The 20,074-nt window shown below is 40.7% G+C and overlaps 1 protein-coding gene across 6 annotated transcripts in view; it reads right to left on the minus strand.

The window, feature by feature from the left end:
* LOC134631139 (pleckstrin homology domain-containing family A member 7-like) overlaps positions 1 to 20,074 on the minus strand; it is a 144,682-nt gene that overhangs the window by 4,921 nt on the left and 119,687 nt on the right. For 4 of the 6 annotated variants that reach the window (XM_063479163.1, XM_063479165.1, XM_063479168.1 and 1 more), the window contains 17 exons: positions 18,483 to 18,566; positions 16,033 to 16,086; positions 15,573 to 15,656; positions 14,492 to 14,557; positions 13,075 to 13,155; positions 12,287 to 12,436; positions 11,737 to 11,838; positions 11,086 to 11,197; positions 10,581 to 10,711; positions 10,246 to 10,440; positions 9,997 to 10,093; positions 9,157 to 9,239; positions 8,046 to 8,309; positions 4,814 to 4,987; positions 4,447 to 4,580; positions 3,410 to 3,543; positions 2,954 to 2,994 (listed from right to left, as the gene is read on the minus strand). In XM_063479163.1, coding sequence (XP_063335233.1) covers positions 2,969 to 2,994; positions 3,410 to 3,543; positions 4,447 to 4,580; positions 4,814 to 4,987; positions 8,046 to 8,309; positions 9,157 to 9,239; positions 9,997 to 10,093; positions 10,246 to 10,440; positions 10,581 to 10,711; positions 11,086 to 11,197; positions 11,737 to 11,838; positions 12,287 to 12,436; positions 13,075 to 13,155; positions 14,492 to 14,557; positions 15,573 to 15,656; positions 16,033 to 16,086; positions 18,483 to 18,566 — 1,971 coding nt within the window. In that variant the 3' untranslated portion in view covers positions 2,954 to 2,968. The remainder of the gene's footprint in view (positions 1 to 2,953; positions 2,995 to 3,409; positions 3,544 to 4,446; positions 4,581 to 4,813; positions 4,988 to 8,045; positions 8,310 to 9,156; positions 9,240 to 9,996; positions 10,094 to 10,245; positions 10,441 to 10,580; positions 10,712 to 11,085; positions 11,198 to 11,736; positions 11,839 to 12,286; positions 12,437 to 13,074; positions 13,156 to 14,491; positions 14,558 to 15,572; positions 15,657 to 16,032; positions 16,087 to 18,482; positions 18,567 to 20,074) is intronic. The other 2 variants (XM_063479164.1, XM_063479166.1) reach the window with 2 other exon arrangements.

A 20,074-nucleotide genomic window follows, 5' to 3' on the forward strand; every position in this document is an offset into this window, starting at 1 on the left:
CTGATCCACACTACCAGGCTATACAGCAATGACATTGGAATGTCGTTCGGACTGGAGAAGTGTAGTTGGATGGTAACAAAGAGAGGGAAGGTAGTCAGAACTGAGGGGATTGAACTACCAGAAGGCAACATTGCAGACATAGAGGACAGTTACAAGTACCTGGGGATCCCGCAGGCAAATGGGAACCATGAAGAGGCCGCTAGGAAAGCTGCAACCACCAAGTACCTGCAGAGGGTCAGGCAAGTCCTGAGGAGTCAGCTGAACGGTAAGAACAAGATCCGGGCCATCAACACCTACGCCCTGCCCGTGATCAGGTACCCTGCTGGGGTAATAGGCTGGCCAAAGGAGGAGATAGAAGCCACTGACATAAAGACAAGAAAGCTCCTGACCATGCATGGAGGGTTTCACCCCAAGTCCAGCACCCTGAGGCTGTACGCTAAGCGGAAGGAAGGAGGCCGGGGACTCGTGAGTGTCAGCACCACAGTCCAGGATGAGACAAGAAACATCCACGAATACATCACGAAGATGGCCCCAACTGACAGCGTGCTCAGTGAATACCTCAGGCAGCAGAAACCCAAGAAAGAGGAGGAAGGCGAGGAACCATCATGGAAGGACAGGCCCCTGCACGGTATGTACCACCGGCAGATAGAGGAGGTGGCTGATATCCAGAAATCCTACCAGTGGCTGGACAAAGCTGGACTGAAAGACAGCACAGAGGCACTAATCATGGCAGCACAAGAACAAGCTCTGAGTACAAGATCCATAGAGGCTGGGGTCTATCACACCAGGCAAGACCCCAGGTGCAGGCTGTGTAAAGATGCCCCAGAGACAATCCAGCACATAACAGCAGGGTGCAAGATGCTAGCAGGCAAGGCATACATGGAACGCCATAACCAAGTGGCCGGCATAGTGTACAGGAACATCTGTGCCGAGTATAACCTGGAAGTCCCGAGGTCAAAATGGGAGATGCCCCCAAGGGTGATGGAGAATGACCGAGCTAAGATTCTGTGGGACTTCCAGATACAGACGGACAAAATGGTGGTGGCTAACCAACCGGACATAGTGGTGGTAGACAAACAGAAGAAGACGGCTGTAGTGATCGATGTAGCGGTTCCGAATGACAGCAATATCAGGAAGAAGGAACACGAGAAGCTGGAGAAATACCAAGGGCTCAGAGAAGAGCTCGAGAGGATGTGGAGGGTGAAGGTAACGGTGGTCCCCGTGGTAATCGGAGCACTAGGTGCGGTGACTCCCAAGCTAGGCGAGTGGCTCCAGCAGATCCCGGGAACAACATCGGAGATCTCTGTCCAGAAGAGCGCAGTCCTGGGAACAGCTAAGATACTGTGCAGGACCCTCAAGCTCCCAGGCCTCTGGTAGAGGACCCGAGCTTGAAGGATAAACCGCCCGCAGGGGTGAGATGGGTGTTTTGGGGGTTTTTTTTGTTTTTTTTACATACATACATACATACATACATACATACATACACATATACATACATACATACACATATACATACATACATACATACATATATATGTACACATATACATACATATATACATACATACACATATATGTACACATATACATACATATATACATACATACATACGTACACATATATGTACACATATACATACATACATACACATATATGTACACATATACATACATACATACACATATATGTACACATATACATACACATATAAATAAAAAACACTGACAGATTTTAACAGTGATAAATCCACAAAACTGTTCAGGAACAGTTCAAAGATTACAAAAAACAACCAAAAGCGCTGACCCAACCTCAACACTTCCTAGATCCCAATCTGAGTGTCAGTGGGAGGCACCTGAATATGCTCAATCCACAGAGGACCCACCCAGCAACCCTCACGACTCAAAGTCTCCAATGTCCCAGTGCAATACGCCACAGGACCACCTTAGAGATCCCCCCCGCCCCCAGGTTGGGACAGGTGATTTTCATGCTCTGGCTGATCAGTGTACAAGACATTTAATCTGCACCAGCAGATTGCTCTGTGCAGAATACAAACATATTTCCAACAAACAAGATGTAGGATTATTTTCCCCTCAAAAAATATGTCCCTTGTAACAGTTTGTGGATACGTGGAGGAGCCCTGAATCAGGTGCCTATCAACATTACTTTGAACATAAAGCCAAACAAAAGACATCATTTGATAAAACTGTTTGATGCAGGTCAAACAGTTCAATCAACTGCTTTTAAATATCAACAGCCCACCTGTACCAAAACACCACTGGAATCAGAAAGGCCACAATGGTTTCACCAAAGCAGCATCTCCACTTCATTCGAAATGATTCCCGATGGGGAATATCAGGCAGGTTTCACAAAGTCGGATTTTGACTAGAGATGAGCTCCAACTGATCAACGAATTGGTCTTCTGGAAAAATTTCCCTTGAATTTCTAATGAACTGCTTGCTTCCCTTCACTCCAGCAGAGTTCAAAGTTAAAAGGAGGATTCAGCCAAGAAATTTACAATAAATTATGAATAACTTATAAATTATGAGCCATGTTTTGTCAGCAGCTGTCACTGAGCTCTCACTGTGTTAAAGGGAAATCCAAGCTTGGAGTTCATCGGGGCTACAGTGGCTTTTTTAGTCTCAAAATGGGTCATTTTATTTTGGTTAGTAGACACATTTCATTATAGAAGTCAAATATATCAATGTGAAACCTGCTCCCTGGGGCTTTTTGGATAGAATATCACCCGGAAATAAAGAAACCAGGACTGTCCACAGATGTTCTAGGGAAAATGTATTAAATGGAGAGAAAAAGATTTTTTTTTAAAAACCCCAAGAACTTTTGTCACCAATCTGTGCACATTCCTTACCCTGACAAAACAACATATACTTCGACATACACACAACAGATACAATAAATTCACACAACATGAACTGGAGGTCAGGGCAGGTGTACCTGGACCAGATATGCTCACCAGCTCTCCAGTCTTTCAGTCCCTACACACCAGGGACAATGAAAAAAAAAAATCACACGTTGCCAGACTGAGATGTCGATCTAAGATTTTTCCTGCTAAAAGTCTACCACTACCACTAAACCATGAGTAAAACAAGAATTGATTGTAACCATAGGCAACTACAGTGGCAGCCACAAACGAAATCAGATGAGAGACTCGAGAAAAAGGATTTTGTTTTGTACTTTCTGTGAGAATTGTTATCAGGTTCACATTTGATAACTGAGGTTTATTGGATAGTTCAGCAAAGCAAGGACTTTCTGGTTGGCCTTTACTTTGCAGTGGTCTCATTTTAGGCATGACTTGCGTTTCTTGTAAAAGTTAAGGTATTTAAAATGTGTTAATGAAGGCTCAGAAGTGCAGTCGAGAAAAACTTTGCTGTGGATGTCTGTCTAACTAACCTGCAACAAGCTTGCTCTTGCGTGAGGCCTCTGAAGCCAGCATCTGGGACACATTCATGATCCTCTCCTGCTGCTGCAGAGCTGAATCCAGCTCAGTGAAGTCCAGCGGTGCAGATGGCTGTATGTTCTGGAAACTGCATAAAAGGACACAAACGGGACTGACTATATAGCATTGATTTGAACAGCACACTTGAACTAAGAAGCTTTATGGACCTATCGACCATGAAAACAGTTATGGAAATTATTCAGAAAGCACACAGGAGACATTTGGTACATTTACAGTACTTAATTTCCCTTTTAAATAAGTATAATGATTGTGGGATTATTAATAACAAGCACTCAGAGAGCACAAACCTTATTATTTTTTATTAACTTGGATTCATTCTCTTTCCTTTGACAGTACTTTCTTAAAAGATGTTACGCATTTTGGGGTCCAGTTAAAAGAAAGGCAGACATGAAACATAAAAGTGACGTTAGAGGTCAAATGTGATATGATATTTGGATGCAAACTCTAATGTGATATTTAGAGTCCCCATAAACCAGTATCATTTCCTACATGTTGCCAACACAAACAAAGGCAGCAGAATTTTAATCACAGTTTTTAAGATAAAAGACATTTTATGAAAGTTTGACCTTATTTGACCTTGAAGGAGAGGTGAGATATAAAATATGATGTATTTAAAATCTTTATACAGTACTTTCTATGTGTTGATAATACACAGCACACTTTTAAGAATCATAGTTTCTAAGTTAAAAAGCTTTTTGTCAACCAATAAAACATTAAGTTGACTTTGAAGACCTAAGGATAATTTCAGTGGATTGTTGACCCCACTCTGCTCCCCTAACTACACTGAACCTTTCGTTCTACCATGTTTACAGACAGAATGACATGCACACACACAAACAAGTGTTAATGTATCTGATGTATTACCACTAAGGCCTTACCTCCCACCTGGTATATATCCAAGTGCAAAAAAACTACATCTTTACGCCTAAATTCCTTCAACTGGTATAACTTCGTTATGAGCACCATCTACCTGGATTTGGCCAGCAGAGTCTTGATTCGCTCAGCCCGACGGGCACGTTCCTCCAGCTCCTCTGGACTAAGAGGCTCATCGGTGTCAGACTCAATGTAGCGCTCAGGGATGAGAACTTTTTCTGGTTTGGACAGCTGCATGTTGGGCAAACAGTTAGTCACACACATTGGTCTGTGGTTTGAAAGGTATAGATTTTTATTTCAAATGAATTTTTCTTTTCATTAAACACCAAATCACAGCAAAAATCATGTCAGGGCACTTTCAGGACCAAGCCTCAAACTCGCTCTTTGACAGGAAGAAACCTCTGTATTAGTGATGCTGCGACTTTCTCACTGAGCTGCTTCTAACTGAAGTCACGTGTGTGTACCTCTCGGCTGATATCCAGGTCATAGTCAAGAGGTTCCACATCCACCTCTCTTATGCGTGTAGCTGTTACTGTCACCCACTCATCTGACTGGATCCTGCCCCTCTCTTTGACTGGATTCCACCCTTCATCGCTTTGACCTTCTGCCACAGGTCGCTCCTCCTGCCAGTTAAACACCTGCAAGGGGGACGAGTCAGAATTAAAAGCTTGCCACACTGTGGGGGGGGGGGGGGGGGGGGGGGGGGGGGGGGGGAACCCTATTCTTATCATTAATAGAATCTTGAATCATTTAGTTAAGTTAAGGAACAGTCTTGCATGTTAAATATTAACACCATTATTATCAGAACTACAGATTAGCCAAATCTGATGTACACAGTGTATATAAATAATGATTCCAGGTCAGATTTCCTGCAGTAACTGCAAGATTAAAGTTAAAGCATCAGCTGTTGTACATATTAGAAGTTCTTTTAGGCTGTAATGGGTTTTTTTCAGAGATGAAGGCATTAGTAAAAAAGTAATTTGACAGATAAAATTTTTGTATAAATTAATTAACAATAAATTAAATATCTGGGTCACTGAAACACGTTTTTAAGCAACACTGCTAAAAGTACTGGTTTCACAAAAGAATAAAAATATTGTGCAGGATAAGGCTGACTACACAAAGAAACTCTACCTGCGTGCATGTGTAATGTTACTGCATTAAGCTGTGGTTCAGACAGAGAGAGGCAAACATAAACACATCACTCGTGTAACCAGGAGTAATTATAGCAAGTTCACCCAAGAATTTGAAAAGACTGTTCTTAGTATTGTAACCACAAGCAACTACAAGACAGCGAAATGATTCGTATGTGTTTCTGGATCTGCCCTTTCTTCTTTGTGTGTGTGTGTGTGTGTGTGTGTGTGTGTGGTGAGAGGTACTTGAGAGTAATCATCCAAGGAGCATCAAAGCCATGCATGCATCCTTCCCACTCCAGTAGCCTGCAGCAGGGTCTGAGCTGCTGGTGCTTTCACATGCTCTGAGAAACACTGCATCCCATGCCTTGTTGTGCTCAGGAGAATCGGCACACAGAAGGACAGAGATAAAAAGAGAAGACCATGCAGGCACAGATTCCTCAAACCCCCACCGGATTAGGAAGAACACAGCGAAGAACAGATTCAGAAGCAAGAAACTCTTTATTGTCAAGTGCAAATCTCTACATGATAGAAAAGAAAAGGGGAAAGAGTTGTGCATTGCTTCTCGATTACACAGAATTAGGTGGCAATTAGCAGTTCACTTCTTTAAGTTCTCTACTATATTTCTACTCTCCAACTGAGCATCCGCGTGTTACTACTCCATACTTTGATCTGATAGGCTTTATGTAGGTGTGAAAAGATAAAGACAATATGGCAGAAGAGCTTTCGGGGTGAATATCTGACTGAAAACAAGGAGTGGACAGCTGTGCCATTCGAAGGAACATAACCTCTGTTATTGTTGTTCTAGTTATTTGTTTCAAATGTTAGCAGGAAATGTGTCAACAATACATGGAGTAAAAATGACCAGTGATTGATGATTTTCTCTTTAATACATCTTTGTAAATCTGATAAAGACAAATTTCTTTTTTTTCTCTCTCTCTCTTAAAGACATTAATGCCTCAGATCACTAAAAAAAGTCACATTTTCCCACAGATCTCCTGTGACAAAGTTGTCCACTTTTTGTTCACACACATATTTTTTTTTATTGCATTTCAGCCCAGTTGCTTTATCCTGTCATGTATTATTATGCTCTATAAAAAACAAAACAGGCCAGCTTTCTTTTCCAACATTAAATATGTCAGTGTAATTATGAAACACAGTCAAAAGCTAAAAAGTAATTATGTAGTTAAAAAATTATGTATAAATAAACATGTCTAATGCTGGTGAAGTACATAAAAATAAAATATACTCTGGCATTATCGTTATTGTTATCGATATCATTATTATCATCATCATCATCATGTGCACTGAAATGGGTGAAAATGATTAGCAGAAGGTGACAAGCTATGTATTGCTTACTGTTATAGGAAAATTTGATTTCAAGGGTTTATGGGAAATGTAGTTGATTTACAGGCAGCTCTCACAGCCGTGTGGTTAAACATTTGGTTAGTCTGCTATCATAACACCAGTACGGCAGTTATCGTGTGTCATGTAACCTTACTGGAAGACTTTGACATTTTAAGCTTCAATATTTTTTTTCCATCCAAGCACATTAGCATCTACGGTATACTTCACTGAGACCAAGGGGCACAGCTAGCTGTAAGCTAGATTTACTCTAAGTGTCAAATGTCAAAGTTTTCCTTTAGGGATAAAAACCAGCATTGTCCCCACAACTTCCTGACTAAACTCTGCTATTGCACATAATCTATGATTCTGAAGTGGGGACGCATGCTGTAAACACACCATGATTAGCTAAAATGCTGATTAAGGAGGTACATTTAGGACAAAGGCAAAAAAGATCGTCAACATAACAAGGCACTTGGATTTTGATTGAAGAAAAGAAAGCAGGGAGGTGGGATCATGATTTTTTTTGTGCCACTAGCATTGCATCTGTCTTCATTTCATCAACCTGAAAATGTATATTTTCTTTTTCTGACATTTCCCCTCACTCTTTTATATGCTCTAAATACCAAATCTCTACAAAATATAACTGTACAGCTGTATACTGAAAATATCACTCAGTAAATAAATAAAAGTGTACAAGTACACAGTATGTAGATGTACATAAATGGATTCTTTTCTCTACTTTGTGGTGACTAAAACTGAGACAGGAAGGCAGATTGATGCCTTCAGCTCACTCCTCTTCTCAATGGATTTACATTCAGAACTGTGTCAGTGAGGTCCCACCAGGGAGCAGTGGAAATAAAGTTCACTTTCACCTGAACCTTTAAATAATAAAATAAAATAGACAGGGCATCTTTTTTTCTGGTCTGAAACTAGCCAAGCATTACCCACAATCCCCTGTGCTCCTTTTCTCTCCAACTCTTCTTAAAGTATTAACCATGCTAGCTAGCCAGCTGTAGTCAGTCCCGCCCTTTAGCTTGTTAGTGTTTTTGGCTACCATCAGTGGCTAGTGGTTACACAAGGCAGGCAGTGCTAGTGTGTTAGCATTTCCACTAGTATATTATGTGGCTGGGGGTTGGAGCGTGGCATAGCAGCTCTGGTGGTGGAGGTGGTGCTCCCTGTGCCTGCTGCTGCTGCGGTGGGGTTGGGAGTAACGTACGGAGGCTGGAGGGTCGGAGGTGCTCGAGGGCAGCCTTGAGGAGGACGACGAGCGTTGGGCGGTGACGCTGTAGGCAGACAGGCCCGTGCTGGAACGCTCGCCCTGGCTGAGGTTCCTCTTGCGCTCCCGAACTAACGCTTTCTGGTGGCGCTTCATTCGTTCCAGCTGCTCCTCCGCAGTCATTCGGCCTCTGGGCTGGCTGCTCGAGGGCTGCAGGACTTCGGAAGTTGATGACAGACACTCCAAGGCACTCTTAGGTCTTTCCTAGTGAGTAAAGGCAGGGAAAAACAGAACAAGGAAAGCTTTGGTATGACATGGGGATGTTTGGTTAGTGCTATAAGAGAAGAAGTCTGAATTCTCACCCTTAAATCCCAGTTTCTATCTTCACTCAGACCACATGTCCACTCTAACAGTTTCCACTTGGGAGAGGATACAGTTCCACCCTAACCAATCATTAGAGATCAACAATCCACCTTACTATGAAGCCAATTAGATGCATAGCCATGCCAACATGCTGCTTTTTATTGAGATTGTAAGAGTGAAGTAGAGCAAAGTAAAAACTGTAGCCATGGCTGATAGCTGCTGAAAGAAAGCAAACACTGGCTCATTAAAATATCCCTCTTACAGCTTTACATTGGTTTCTATCCCACCAAAATCATTGACCTGCTAATCATTAGTCCTCACACGGTGCTAACTGGACCTAATCAAGAAAGCTTTTTTTCATCCACACTGCTAAATATATCAGTTAGACTGGACACATTCGAAGATCTGGACTCAGCCAATAAGACAGATCAAAAGTGGCAGAAAACAAAATGGACACAAAACCAAACAGAACAGTAAAATAGCAGAAGTAGTAAATGCAAAAGAAAAAACAATTTGCCTGGATACAGATGCAAAAAATCTGTTTCTACTGCTCACACAGATGGTCCACACACAAAACAAAACTGGGAGAAAGTTGTAGTGGGAGATTTTCAGTGGTGTCAGTTTGCAAATATGTCGTATTAAAAATAAACACGTAATTGAACATAAGATTAAAACAGGACTCACAACAAAACCAGGCTTTTAAAAACAGACATACCCTGAGTTTGTCCAGCTTATTGTCTTTACTCACCTTTGCTGCAGAGCTCCCAGGTCCTCTCCTTAGGGTGACATAGGATGAGATGGAGTTGGACTGGTTCTGTCGAGATGAGGAGCCTTGACAGACCAAGACAATAACAAAAGCAGTAAATTAATTTAATGAAAACACTGAAATCTCTTATGGAATATGTAGTAGGAATATGGACTTGAATAAATGAATACAAATGTTGTGCTGAATGTCCTGCTGTCCGAGGGGTCAGGTGTTATAAAAAGAATCAACATTAAAAGATACCTTCATGTAATTGCCAAACTTAAAAACTGTTTACAAAATCAGATTCTTTATTTTAAAAAATGTTACATTTTAGATTTTAAGAATGTTAATTAAATTCCAGATGATCACCCACTGTCAAACATCAGCCTCCAAATGATGACAATTCTATAACTAAAGGAAGGCTTATTAGCGAGATAAGCAGCTTTGAGTAGTCAGAGTAGAAAAGCCCTGTGTAAGTACCGGTCCATGTACCATTTAATACGAGCATTTTTCAAATTTTAACTGATGAATACTCAAGTCTAAAGAGACTTCATCTTAGTTTCTTATTAAAATAAGTATTTTCCACTACACACTTCTTCTTTTAATCTTTTTATGATTACACCTCCATCTTTTATATCTCCATCCCATCATAACACACCTCTATTCTGTATTTTTAAATATGTATGTAGCCAGGACTTTTTATGGTATTTACAATATACTATAACCAGACTACACAATGCTGATGGGAAATCGCTGGCTGCATTAAAATTGTGTAATCAAGGTCAACAGGAAACCTTTTCCAGTCAGATACCATATATCATTTACACATTACTTTTCAGATACCTTTACTTGAGAAATACTGATAGTCAGTGTCAGACCCAATGTTGTGGTGGTTTACTCCTGGCAGCTCTGGTTCACTCAGGTATGAACGCAAGTCAGTCTGAAACCAGAAAAGATTAAACAGGAAGTTGGACTGGATAGATTTCTTTGGCTGCAGCGAACAATATAAAATGAGATATTTAACCGACCTAATCTGTAGAGAAAATACACACAGAGAATCAACACAACAACAGGGAGTGAATGGCGGCGTACCTTATAGTCTCCATTGACAACATATTGGCCACTTTCTCTGTCCCTCTTCCTCTCATCTGACTGGCGCTTCAGCCCACGCACCGATGTGTGGCGGATAACTGAGGCCTCTTTGGGGAGGGGCGGAACCACAGGAGGTATATCCTCATAGTCGTACTGGCGAGGCAGTGGTGGCCTGGGTGGGGCACTGTCCTCTGCCTGTGCAGCAACGAGGACAAGAAAGTACCGTTATTTTGCTGATAAAATTTCATTTGTAAAATAGACTAAATCCAACAACTTCGTGAAAGTTAACTTTCAGCTGACTCTGACGTTTTTACCAGCCGAGCTGTGGCACTCACCCACTTTGGCACAGTGCTGTGAGGCAAAGTATAAGAGTGGATGTTTGGGATGGAGCTGCGAGGAGGAGGCTGGATCTCTGCACTGGGAGAAGGCACTGCTGGTTCTGACACTGAAGGCACTAATTTCCTCTCTGGTGGGATGTGTGAATGCAGAGAAATCAGAATTTAGATTTTAAATATAAGACGTTTTACACTGAGGTTTACACCCAGGCACAGGAAGAATTTCTTATTCATTTACACTGAGAGAAGGAGTAAGAGAAATACAGTTTCAATCCAAGTTTGACTGGAAAGTAGAAGAACAGGGAGTGAAAGTCACTGTAATAGTAATTACAGCACAATATGCACAGAATATAAAATACTAAATATCAGACCATGTGAGCATTTTTAGCCATACACCTACAGGGTGTGTTGAGATCAAGGCCTTTATTGGATCTTAATGACTCTCTTCCTAACTGGTTATCATTACCAGTCCCTGCACTGGGTGCTCTGGTTTTGGGCTCTCTACCTGGGTTCTGGACAGAGTCGATGGTAATCTTGTAGTTGGCTTTGCTGGCACTCAGTCCGGCCATCACATCTTCAATCCTCCACAGCTCGCGCTTCATCTCAGCTTTCTCTTGCTGTATAACAACATAAAGACAAAATCAGCAGAAGGAATCTGACTCAGTTCACCTGATATTTGATGTGGTTTCATTTTGGCCTCATCTTCATTTACAAAATCGGGCCTGTAACTGTAGTTAGGTCAGTGTTGGGACGTTTTCCTTCTAATTTGCACTGGACTGGAAAATAAACGATTGAGATGAGCTACTACTTGTAGTTTTAGCTGTATAAATGTCTAAAACCAGTAAATGTTGAACCGGTGCCCCAGCACTTCAAAGAAAAATAAAAGGGTATATTTCCGTTCTTGAATGTTTCTTGCTCATACATATGACATGTGTACATATATGCATCACCTCAAGGGCTTTTCTTACTTGGCTACATCTAGTTAAGGGCTTATTTTTTTATTACCAAGGAAAATGTTCTACTGTCTTCCACTTTAGCTCTCTATTTGATTTTGCAGGTCTTTTGGTGGTGTTGTGTTTGTCTGTGCATTCCCTTCTAAGAATTTACCAACTGGTGATTTTTTGGCTCTGCTCTAATATGCAGTAACACGTTTTACCTGAGAGGTGGAGCTGTGGTTCATTTGTGCCTGCAGTGCTAGCCTCAACTGCTCTACTGAATTCTCAAGCCTGCTGTACTCCTCCCAGGCATGTGCCATCTCCTGCATTAAACAAACACACACATGCAGAAAGACTTAATACATAGTCCCACGGTAAACAGGTTCAGGTTCTCTTATTTGTGCCTGTAGGGAGGTTTGATCTACAGTCATCCATCACCACATGCCCATTTTAGCCCCCCGCATAAAAAAAAACAAACAATACAAACAAAAAACCAAAAACCCATAAGTCAATAATGGAGCACATTATAACATGATGAATAAATAAATAATTAATCTACACTGTATCATGTAGGATATAAAGGCCATGAGCTTTTTCCTGTTAAGTTGTATACACACAGTTTGTATACAGACACAAACTGTATTAGAGGCACACTGTTAAACATATGGCACATAATAACAAGCAGCTGCAAGTATTCAAACAAATGCATTTCTAGAAATATGTGTGGACTGTGAAATTAGTGTTTATACAATAACACTCAGTCATAGGTACCGTGGAAACGCGAGATATTTGCGCCCTGATCGTCACCAGATCTTCCTGCAGCAGCCTCTGCTGGTAGGCGATTTTGTGGGCATGAGCTGGTTGTTCCTGGTACTGCTCCATCTGCTGATGGGACAAATCTAATACACTCTCCAGCTTGTCCTGAAGAGACAAGGTTCAGATCAGCATGAGATGAACAGAGAGCAACCGACCCCTGGCTTGTTTGTAGAATGCTGTTCTATAAATGGACACTTACTATTCAGCAGATAACTATTTTAAAATACCTCCAGGGGGCAGCATGTTTCCACAGAGCTGCGCTGCCATGAGATACCGACTGACTTTCATTAAAGTAGATCCTGAGCTGTATATGGTCAGACTTTAACTGCACGCCTTACGGTACCTACATTATTTTGCAAATAACACTTTGTTGTATTCAGAATCTGATGAGGAATCTATACTTTCATGCGGGGTTGTAACAGTAAAAGCTGACGTAAATAAAGCGTCTGTCTCTACTTCAGTCGACTTTCCTAATTATGACAGTGAAGGTTACATTTAGCAGGAAACTTGTTTTGACTCTGATGTGTGCTGCCACATACTTTGACAGCTGCTTTAAGCTATTAAACTCAAATATATTTCAACTAATTACAGTATGGGGCACTTTATATAATATTTCCTAGAATTTTGTAACACTTTCCATTCAGACTGATAAGCCAGAATCAGGCTGACTCATCTGACTGACTACAGCGGGTAGAATGTTCTGGCATGGCTGGCTTAAAGTCTTTGTAACTACTACTGTGTACCTTGTCGTCCTTCAGGGAGCTGATCCTCGCCTCCAGATCCTTTAGTATGTTGTCCTGTTCACATAACCGACTCAACTTCACCTGCAGATGGAGACAAAGAGTCGAGTGGGCAGGGAAAGGAATGGAAGGGGGGTGCTTTGTACACTCACAGATAAAATGCCTCAAGTGCTCACCAAAGTGTGTGCGTGTATGTGCGTCTTGACCTCTGGTAATTAAGTGGCCCATTTGCTTAATTTACAACTTCCTCTTGTTTGTGTAGGTGCAGTGAATAAAAACATCTCTGAGCGTAAGCATGTGTGAGCATTATAGTAACATGAGGGCACACATACTTGTGTATACGTACGTCCATTTTAATGCATACGGGTTTAGCACACTTGAGATTTGCAGCCCTATAACTCCGCTGTCTCGTTTTGGTGTACTTAAAATTACTGTGAGTGAAGCAATTAAACAAAGTGGGTGCAACCCACCTGACATGTTTAATTACAGTGTCAGAGTCTCAGAGCCTTGTTAATTAATCTCTGATTGAACTGAAAGCAAAGGTGGGATCACTTCATCATCCTGCTTTAAAACAGCAACACATCATGCATGTAAAAAGGTTCAAAGTTAAAATCTTAATGTGAACAAAGTACTTCTCTGGATACATTGTTTTTTCTTTTACACTCTACACTGGTTTTTATATTCCACTGAATAAATTATTAATCTACAAGTTGTCTCCATGGCGATGTTGTTGTTGGAGCTCCTCAAATATTCATTGCAGACAACATGCTCATAAATTTTAAATAAACAGTGTGTGAAGCAAATCGTGAGAAATACTTTCATAAGAGAAAACAAAGACAGTTTGAAAAGCTGCAGGGAATTATCAGACTGAAAGACTCAAAGCATTTAACTATTAACATTCTCCGCAAAAAAATTTTCTCCTTAAATCTAAGTGTCCACCCACACTTTTTTTCACAGGATCCATATTTTGTTTTGCCTAAATTGCCCTCGCTTTTCTTCTAACTGAACCACAACAGTCAGAAGAAACTAGAATTAGGTGTTCCCCTGGCTGAAAGGCAGACAGCGAATGAGTGTTTGACTGTTTCATCTATTACATAAAAACATTAAACCTGTTTATGAATATTCTGAATATGCATCAAATAGAAAAGTCCTTGAATATATCTATATCTTTGTTCATTCAGGTAAATGCAGTTTGTAATAGAAAAATACAACGAAAAAAACCACACACAGTATCCTGAAATGTCAACAAATTCTTTGAAACATCATTTTCATAACCAACACGCTTTTCACCGATTGGTTAAAAGGTTCTCGAGACATCAAAATAACAACTGAATATTACCAAACACAACCTCATCACAGAGACTAAAGTGTATTTTTGTTTATGTTTTTTTTCTAGTGCTGCCAACAAGCTCGTACTTACATCCACATCACTTTCTGCAACCTTGACAGGTTTTCCTGACTCCTTCAGTGCCTGATTTCCAGCTACCTGGAAATTTCAAAATTAATATTTTAAGATATTAGTGTTGTGGTAAAAGAACAAAAAACAATAATGTGTACGACTCCATGGTACATCTGTGCTGAAGTAAGGGAAATGCAAAACACAGAGACCGGCTACAAACTATTATGGGCTGCGACAGGCTATCTATGGCACATTCCCTAAGCCTTGTGTACATAACAGTATGAGACTTCTGCCACACAAAATCAGCTCTTGCCATGAACAACACAATGGCTATGGAGACTTTGAAGCTCTGCACAAAATGACTTATCTGTTTCCACTTGCTGTTGTTTATTTCATGAAAAAAACAGATGTTTGAAGAATGCACCGTGGAACGAATTTCAGGTGCCCACTGTGAAGTTTATTGGCGTTACGCTCGCTAGCTTTACAAATCTCAAAATATAGCACATGTGCACCATGTTTAACACTAAAAGTCACTGATGACAACTCTTTTTTATTTATGTTTAGAAGTTTTTCTGTTTTGCTCATTTCATTTTAGGGGTGTGTTCCCTTTTTTTTAAATAAAACAAACAAATAAATAAACAAGACACAGTAGAGCCTTGCATCATTGTCAAGGAGGTGCAGCGTTTCAGAGACGATGGTAGAAGCAGCTGGCTTTTCAACCACCGGGCCACAGCCACAGCCACAACACATGCACTGCCGAGCCATCCCATGCCCATTATTTTACAGCGCCATCAACATCGCCACATGGTGGGAGGGGGTTGTGTGAACATGGACAGAAGACATCATATTCAGTTCAAGCTGTAGATGCAGTGCTGTAGGCAATGGGATGGTCTTTCTAGAACACACACTCTCTAAACGTCTAAACATACACACACCCCATACACACAGACTATTGAGCTTGTGTCCCTCTGAACACTAAGCAAACATGCACAAGCAGGAATCACACCCACAAACACAGCCATACTACAGACAGCTCTACATCTTTTAATATAGTGCACATACTGGACATACATACATACATGCGCGCATACACAGAGCTTACGTTCATTAGAGGCCTGAGAGGCCCAGCAGTGCAGTGCAGTAGTAAACTGTGAACTGCGAGGATCAGGGGCTCTAGAGCTCTGATCTGGGAGTCAAAAATCACAAAGACACAGAGCCGCAATCACAAAATGGCGGCTGCTTTTGTGAGATGCTTCTAAAACCACTCAAAGAGTTAGAAGATCACTGCAAGGATTTAGGGATGTTTGGTCCCACACAGATGCTTGAACATCTCCCTTTTGTAGCTACAACATTTGTAGCTGTCTCCGCTCAACAGATCAACAAGGGTGAAGGAAGTGGCTGTCAGTAAGAATCACCACGCGTGTTAGATTACACTAGAGACATTTCAAATCAGAAAAGGCACAGCTGAAGGAAAAAAAAAACACTTAGAGTAAAGGAAAAGATTCATTAAAATAGCTAACGGGAATCAGGTGATCAACTTTGTCCATCTTTATCTTTCTCACCTTTAGGTCCAGATACTCCAAGTCCTTCTTCAGCTGCATATAGGTGTCATCAGCCTAGAAGATGACAAATATGCAAGCTTGGATTACTGATTTGTGCCAACAGGAACTAAACAATCCACTGAAACGCCAATTTATAGAAGCATCAGAAACTATTAATTTTGTATCCCGGGAGATTTTGGTATCAAATGTGATGTGTGTGACTTGATGTTATATGTCTACGCAGACATGCACCACAATACACTGAGACACACAGTAAAAATGTGTTCATTTATTTCATGATCAGAGAAGTTGCAATCATCACAGGACGAGCAGAACCCAGATCTCTTGGAAGAAGTAGAAGATCTTGAGATATTGTTGAATTCAGCTTTGAATTCAGCCCGTATGTGTCACTCAAAAGTAAAATAGAAGCAAGAAGTAGAAGAAGCAAACTTCTACACGCCGAAAATAAGACTCACGCATCAGAGGACCAAGCTGAATAACACATCCACAGGTTGCCAGTTTGCTAAAGCATGGGATGGCTTTGTGGACGTCGAAAAGAGAGCAACACAACATGCCATGAACAGTATCAGTAGAAGCACGACATGGAAACTGACCAGCCAAGAACAGCACATGGACAAGAGGCGGATGGTTCTTGATGCTAAGCAAAGGAACTTTAAAGTAGAAGTTGCCACTAATATAAGGATACTAGGATCTTATTGAGTCTTTTGGTTGGGCTTCATTCATCACCTGAGTTTTCTTGATCACCATTTCAGATTTTATATGTTTTTACAGTTGGTAACTTTTCAGTACAGTATAAAGACTGTTTAGATGTGAATGGAAGTAGAAGATATCAGTATCGGTGAACACTGAAAGCCTCAGTTCAATGAAAGTATTTTTAGGCAGTATAATGCCCTTGAGAAGATGGCGTGTTTGAGACTATAAGCTGATGCGATACTGTATAACCTGTGTATTAATGTTTTTGGGTTTCTAGTGTGAAAAGCACAATCACTCAGCATCCAGACTTGGTGTTGCATGATCGGCAGGACGAGGAGGGTTACAAAAATTACTTGGGATTGGAGAAATGCAGCTGCTTTCACTATAGAGAACTTCACTTGAAGTTTAACTTGAAGTTATATAATAGAAACCCAGAGGCACTTTAAAAATAGATTTTCTGAAAATTACCACCTGACCTTGTGGTGTGGTGTCTCAAGAGAAAATGCCAGGATGAACTGGTGACTAAGATTACTTACAGAAAACTGAATGCAAAATCAAAAGGTTATTTTCACAAAATCTTGTTAAAGATCAAAGTTTTTCAACACTCTAAAAGAGACTTTACACTGACCAAAGAAATCACCACCAATGCAATACTTTTTTTTTTGTAAACCAGTACTGTAACCACTTATCTTAATTAGGATTGTCTTCTACAGGGCAACACTGTGGTCTGATTCCTAGCACACACAAAAAAGCAGTTCTGGATTTGAATTTCAAACCCAGAACCTTTTTGTACCTGTGCAGGTTCTCTCTGGATACCTCAGCTTCCTCCCACAGACAAACTGACTAACCCTACCTTCCACAGTGGTATAAATAATGTGCATAAATATTGAGCCAGAAAATGCTAATAATGCATTACATTAGGAACAAATTAAAGAGTTATGTGTATAAAATAAGCTATAAAACTGAAATGGTATTTATGATTTAAGACTAATGCAGCCCTGCACAATTTTTAGTGGCAACCTCTATGAGTCCCTGGTAAAATGAGGGGCAGACAGGCAGGCGTGCCGCATTAGCCCCCACCTGGGTGTTGCAAGGGCCAAGTGATGCCGAGAGGCCCATGTGTCCAACATGGGACACGGGAGAGGGGCCGGCGCTGAGGAGGGGACTGGTGCTAGTGGTGGTAGCACTGAAGAGGTGGTTGTGTTGGAAAGGATCTTTGGGACCATTGAGCCGCTGGAGCTGGGCTAACGTTTGCTGACGTGCGGAAGCCATCTTGGCCTGATGGCGACGCAGCTGAATAAGGAGCAGAGTGAGCTCCTCGGGCTGTCACATGCATCACAAGAGATTCAATCTAGCAAATCTTAATACTAACCACAAAAGCTTCGCTCAGACTGCTCTTCTTTAAATACTATAGGTCACTTCACACAACTAATTGGCAAATTGTTTAGTCCATGGCTAATTTGTAGCTAAAATAAGGAGGATGAATGGTGCTGAAACAAAAGGCAGGAGGACAACAACATAGGCTACTGCCAACTGGTCAAGAACAACAACAAAAAAAGACTTATTAATGACTAGTTTATAGCAATCAAAATTCACTCATAGCAGAGAAATATTCCCCAAGTCACTGACTTCTTGAGATGGAAAAGCTATGTATAAACAACAAGTTTATACAACCTTTAAAATTCATATTTTCAGCAAATTAACATTATATTTCAACTAAAACAAAAACAGTTTCTATGTTTATTTGAGAAACTTACCGTTTTGCCATGAAGGCTGGGTGCACTGACTGTGTGAGTGATGTAGCCGGACGGGGGCATTGATCGTCTCTCAACAGTAGCAGCCTATAACACACAGACAACACATTCATGTAGACTGTTTGAAGAAGTAAGATTAAAATTTCATATTAGACTTCATTCATATTAAATATTTATTACAGATTCAATGCAGTCTTACTCTAGACGCTATTTTCTATAACAAGAGTGAATGCAGCATGCCACAAGTCTTGTTTTAGAAGATGCAATGTTTGATGGAATCTTAACATCGAAATGCTGTAATGTTTTTTAAATCTCAGGGCAAAATGTGTGCGGATGTAATTATCCATCATTATTCACTCTATATTAAAAGTGGTGTATTCACACACAAATGGGCAGATGTTAATTTACATGCTTTGAATAAGTGAGAAAATGTGTTGTCAACAATGTATAATGTATACGTTTCAAGTCTGCTTTTGAGTGAGTGAGGATACAATGAGGCACAGCTCCAACATGTGCCTACGACGTTCAGAATGACTAACACTTTTCTGAATACGAAACTAACTGATATTGCATTTAACGGGGGAAATCAGACAATGGTGCAATCTTGGAAGTAAGAATTAGATGAAATACATTTATCAATATCTGCAACAGAATGCTGTAACAGTAGTTTGTGTACTGTCATCCTAATCAAGAACATCTACACAAGCTATCATTACAGAACATAACCCTCGTACATCACAATATTTCTTTGGGATACTTCTCTTTTTTTCCCCTTTTTCTTGTATTATTATGTGATTAAATCTTGTGCATCTGGGGATTTGGGCATCATAAGATGATTCAGAGAGTGTAAGCTAACTGCCTAAAATGTAATTATGATGCCAAAAAACGTTGCTTCTTCCCCGTTATGTAAAGTTTTAATCTCATTCCGTTGATTAAGAACTGCCTGTAATTTTCACACTGTGTGTGGACAATTCTCTGTGCACAGTATCACCACTTTGCCTACAGAAACCTGGGCATTATTAATGTTATCCTTTCTCTTTCATGCATTAATTATACTGTATCTGGAAACTACAGCCACAATTACAGCCTAAAGTCTTTTTGAGTGTGATGCTACAAAGTTGACACACCTATTTTTGGGCAGTTTCTCTTGTCAAGTGCACAGCCATTTTCACATGTCTCCAGGGCTGGGCTCTGGCTAGGCCACTCAAGGACATTCACAGACTGCTCTCTAAGACACTCCTTTGTTATCTTGGCTTGGCTATTTTGGTTCATTGTCCTGCTGGAAGATGAACTTTCACCCCAGTCAGATCCAGCACACTCTGGAGCAGGTCATCATCAAGGACGTCTCTATGAAATTCTGCATTCATCATTTATCTGCATTTCATCCTGACTAGTCTCCCACATCAAAACATCCTTACATCATGACGCTGCCACCACCATGCTTGGATGATTATAGGGATAGGGATGATTATTATGATAAGCTGCGCCCGATTTCCTCCCAATGTGATACTTGGTATTGAGGATATAGAGTTCAATCTCTGTTTCATCACACCAGAAATTTCGTTTCTCATTGTCTGAGAGTCTGTTAGGTGGCT

The sequence above is a fragment of the Pelmatolapia mariae genome, linkage group LG7 (assembly GCF_036321145.2).
Source record: "Pelmatolapia mariae isolate MD_Pm_ZW linkage group LG7, Pm_UMD_F_2, whole genome shotgun sequence".
In the NCBI taxonomy this organism is placed as follows: domain Eukaryota; kingdom Metazoa; phylum Chordata; class Actinopteri; order Cichliformes; family Cichlidae; genus Pelmatolapia; species Pelmatolapia mariae.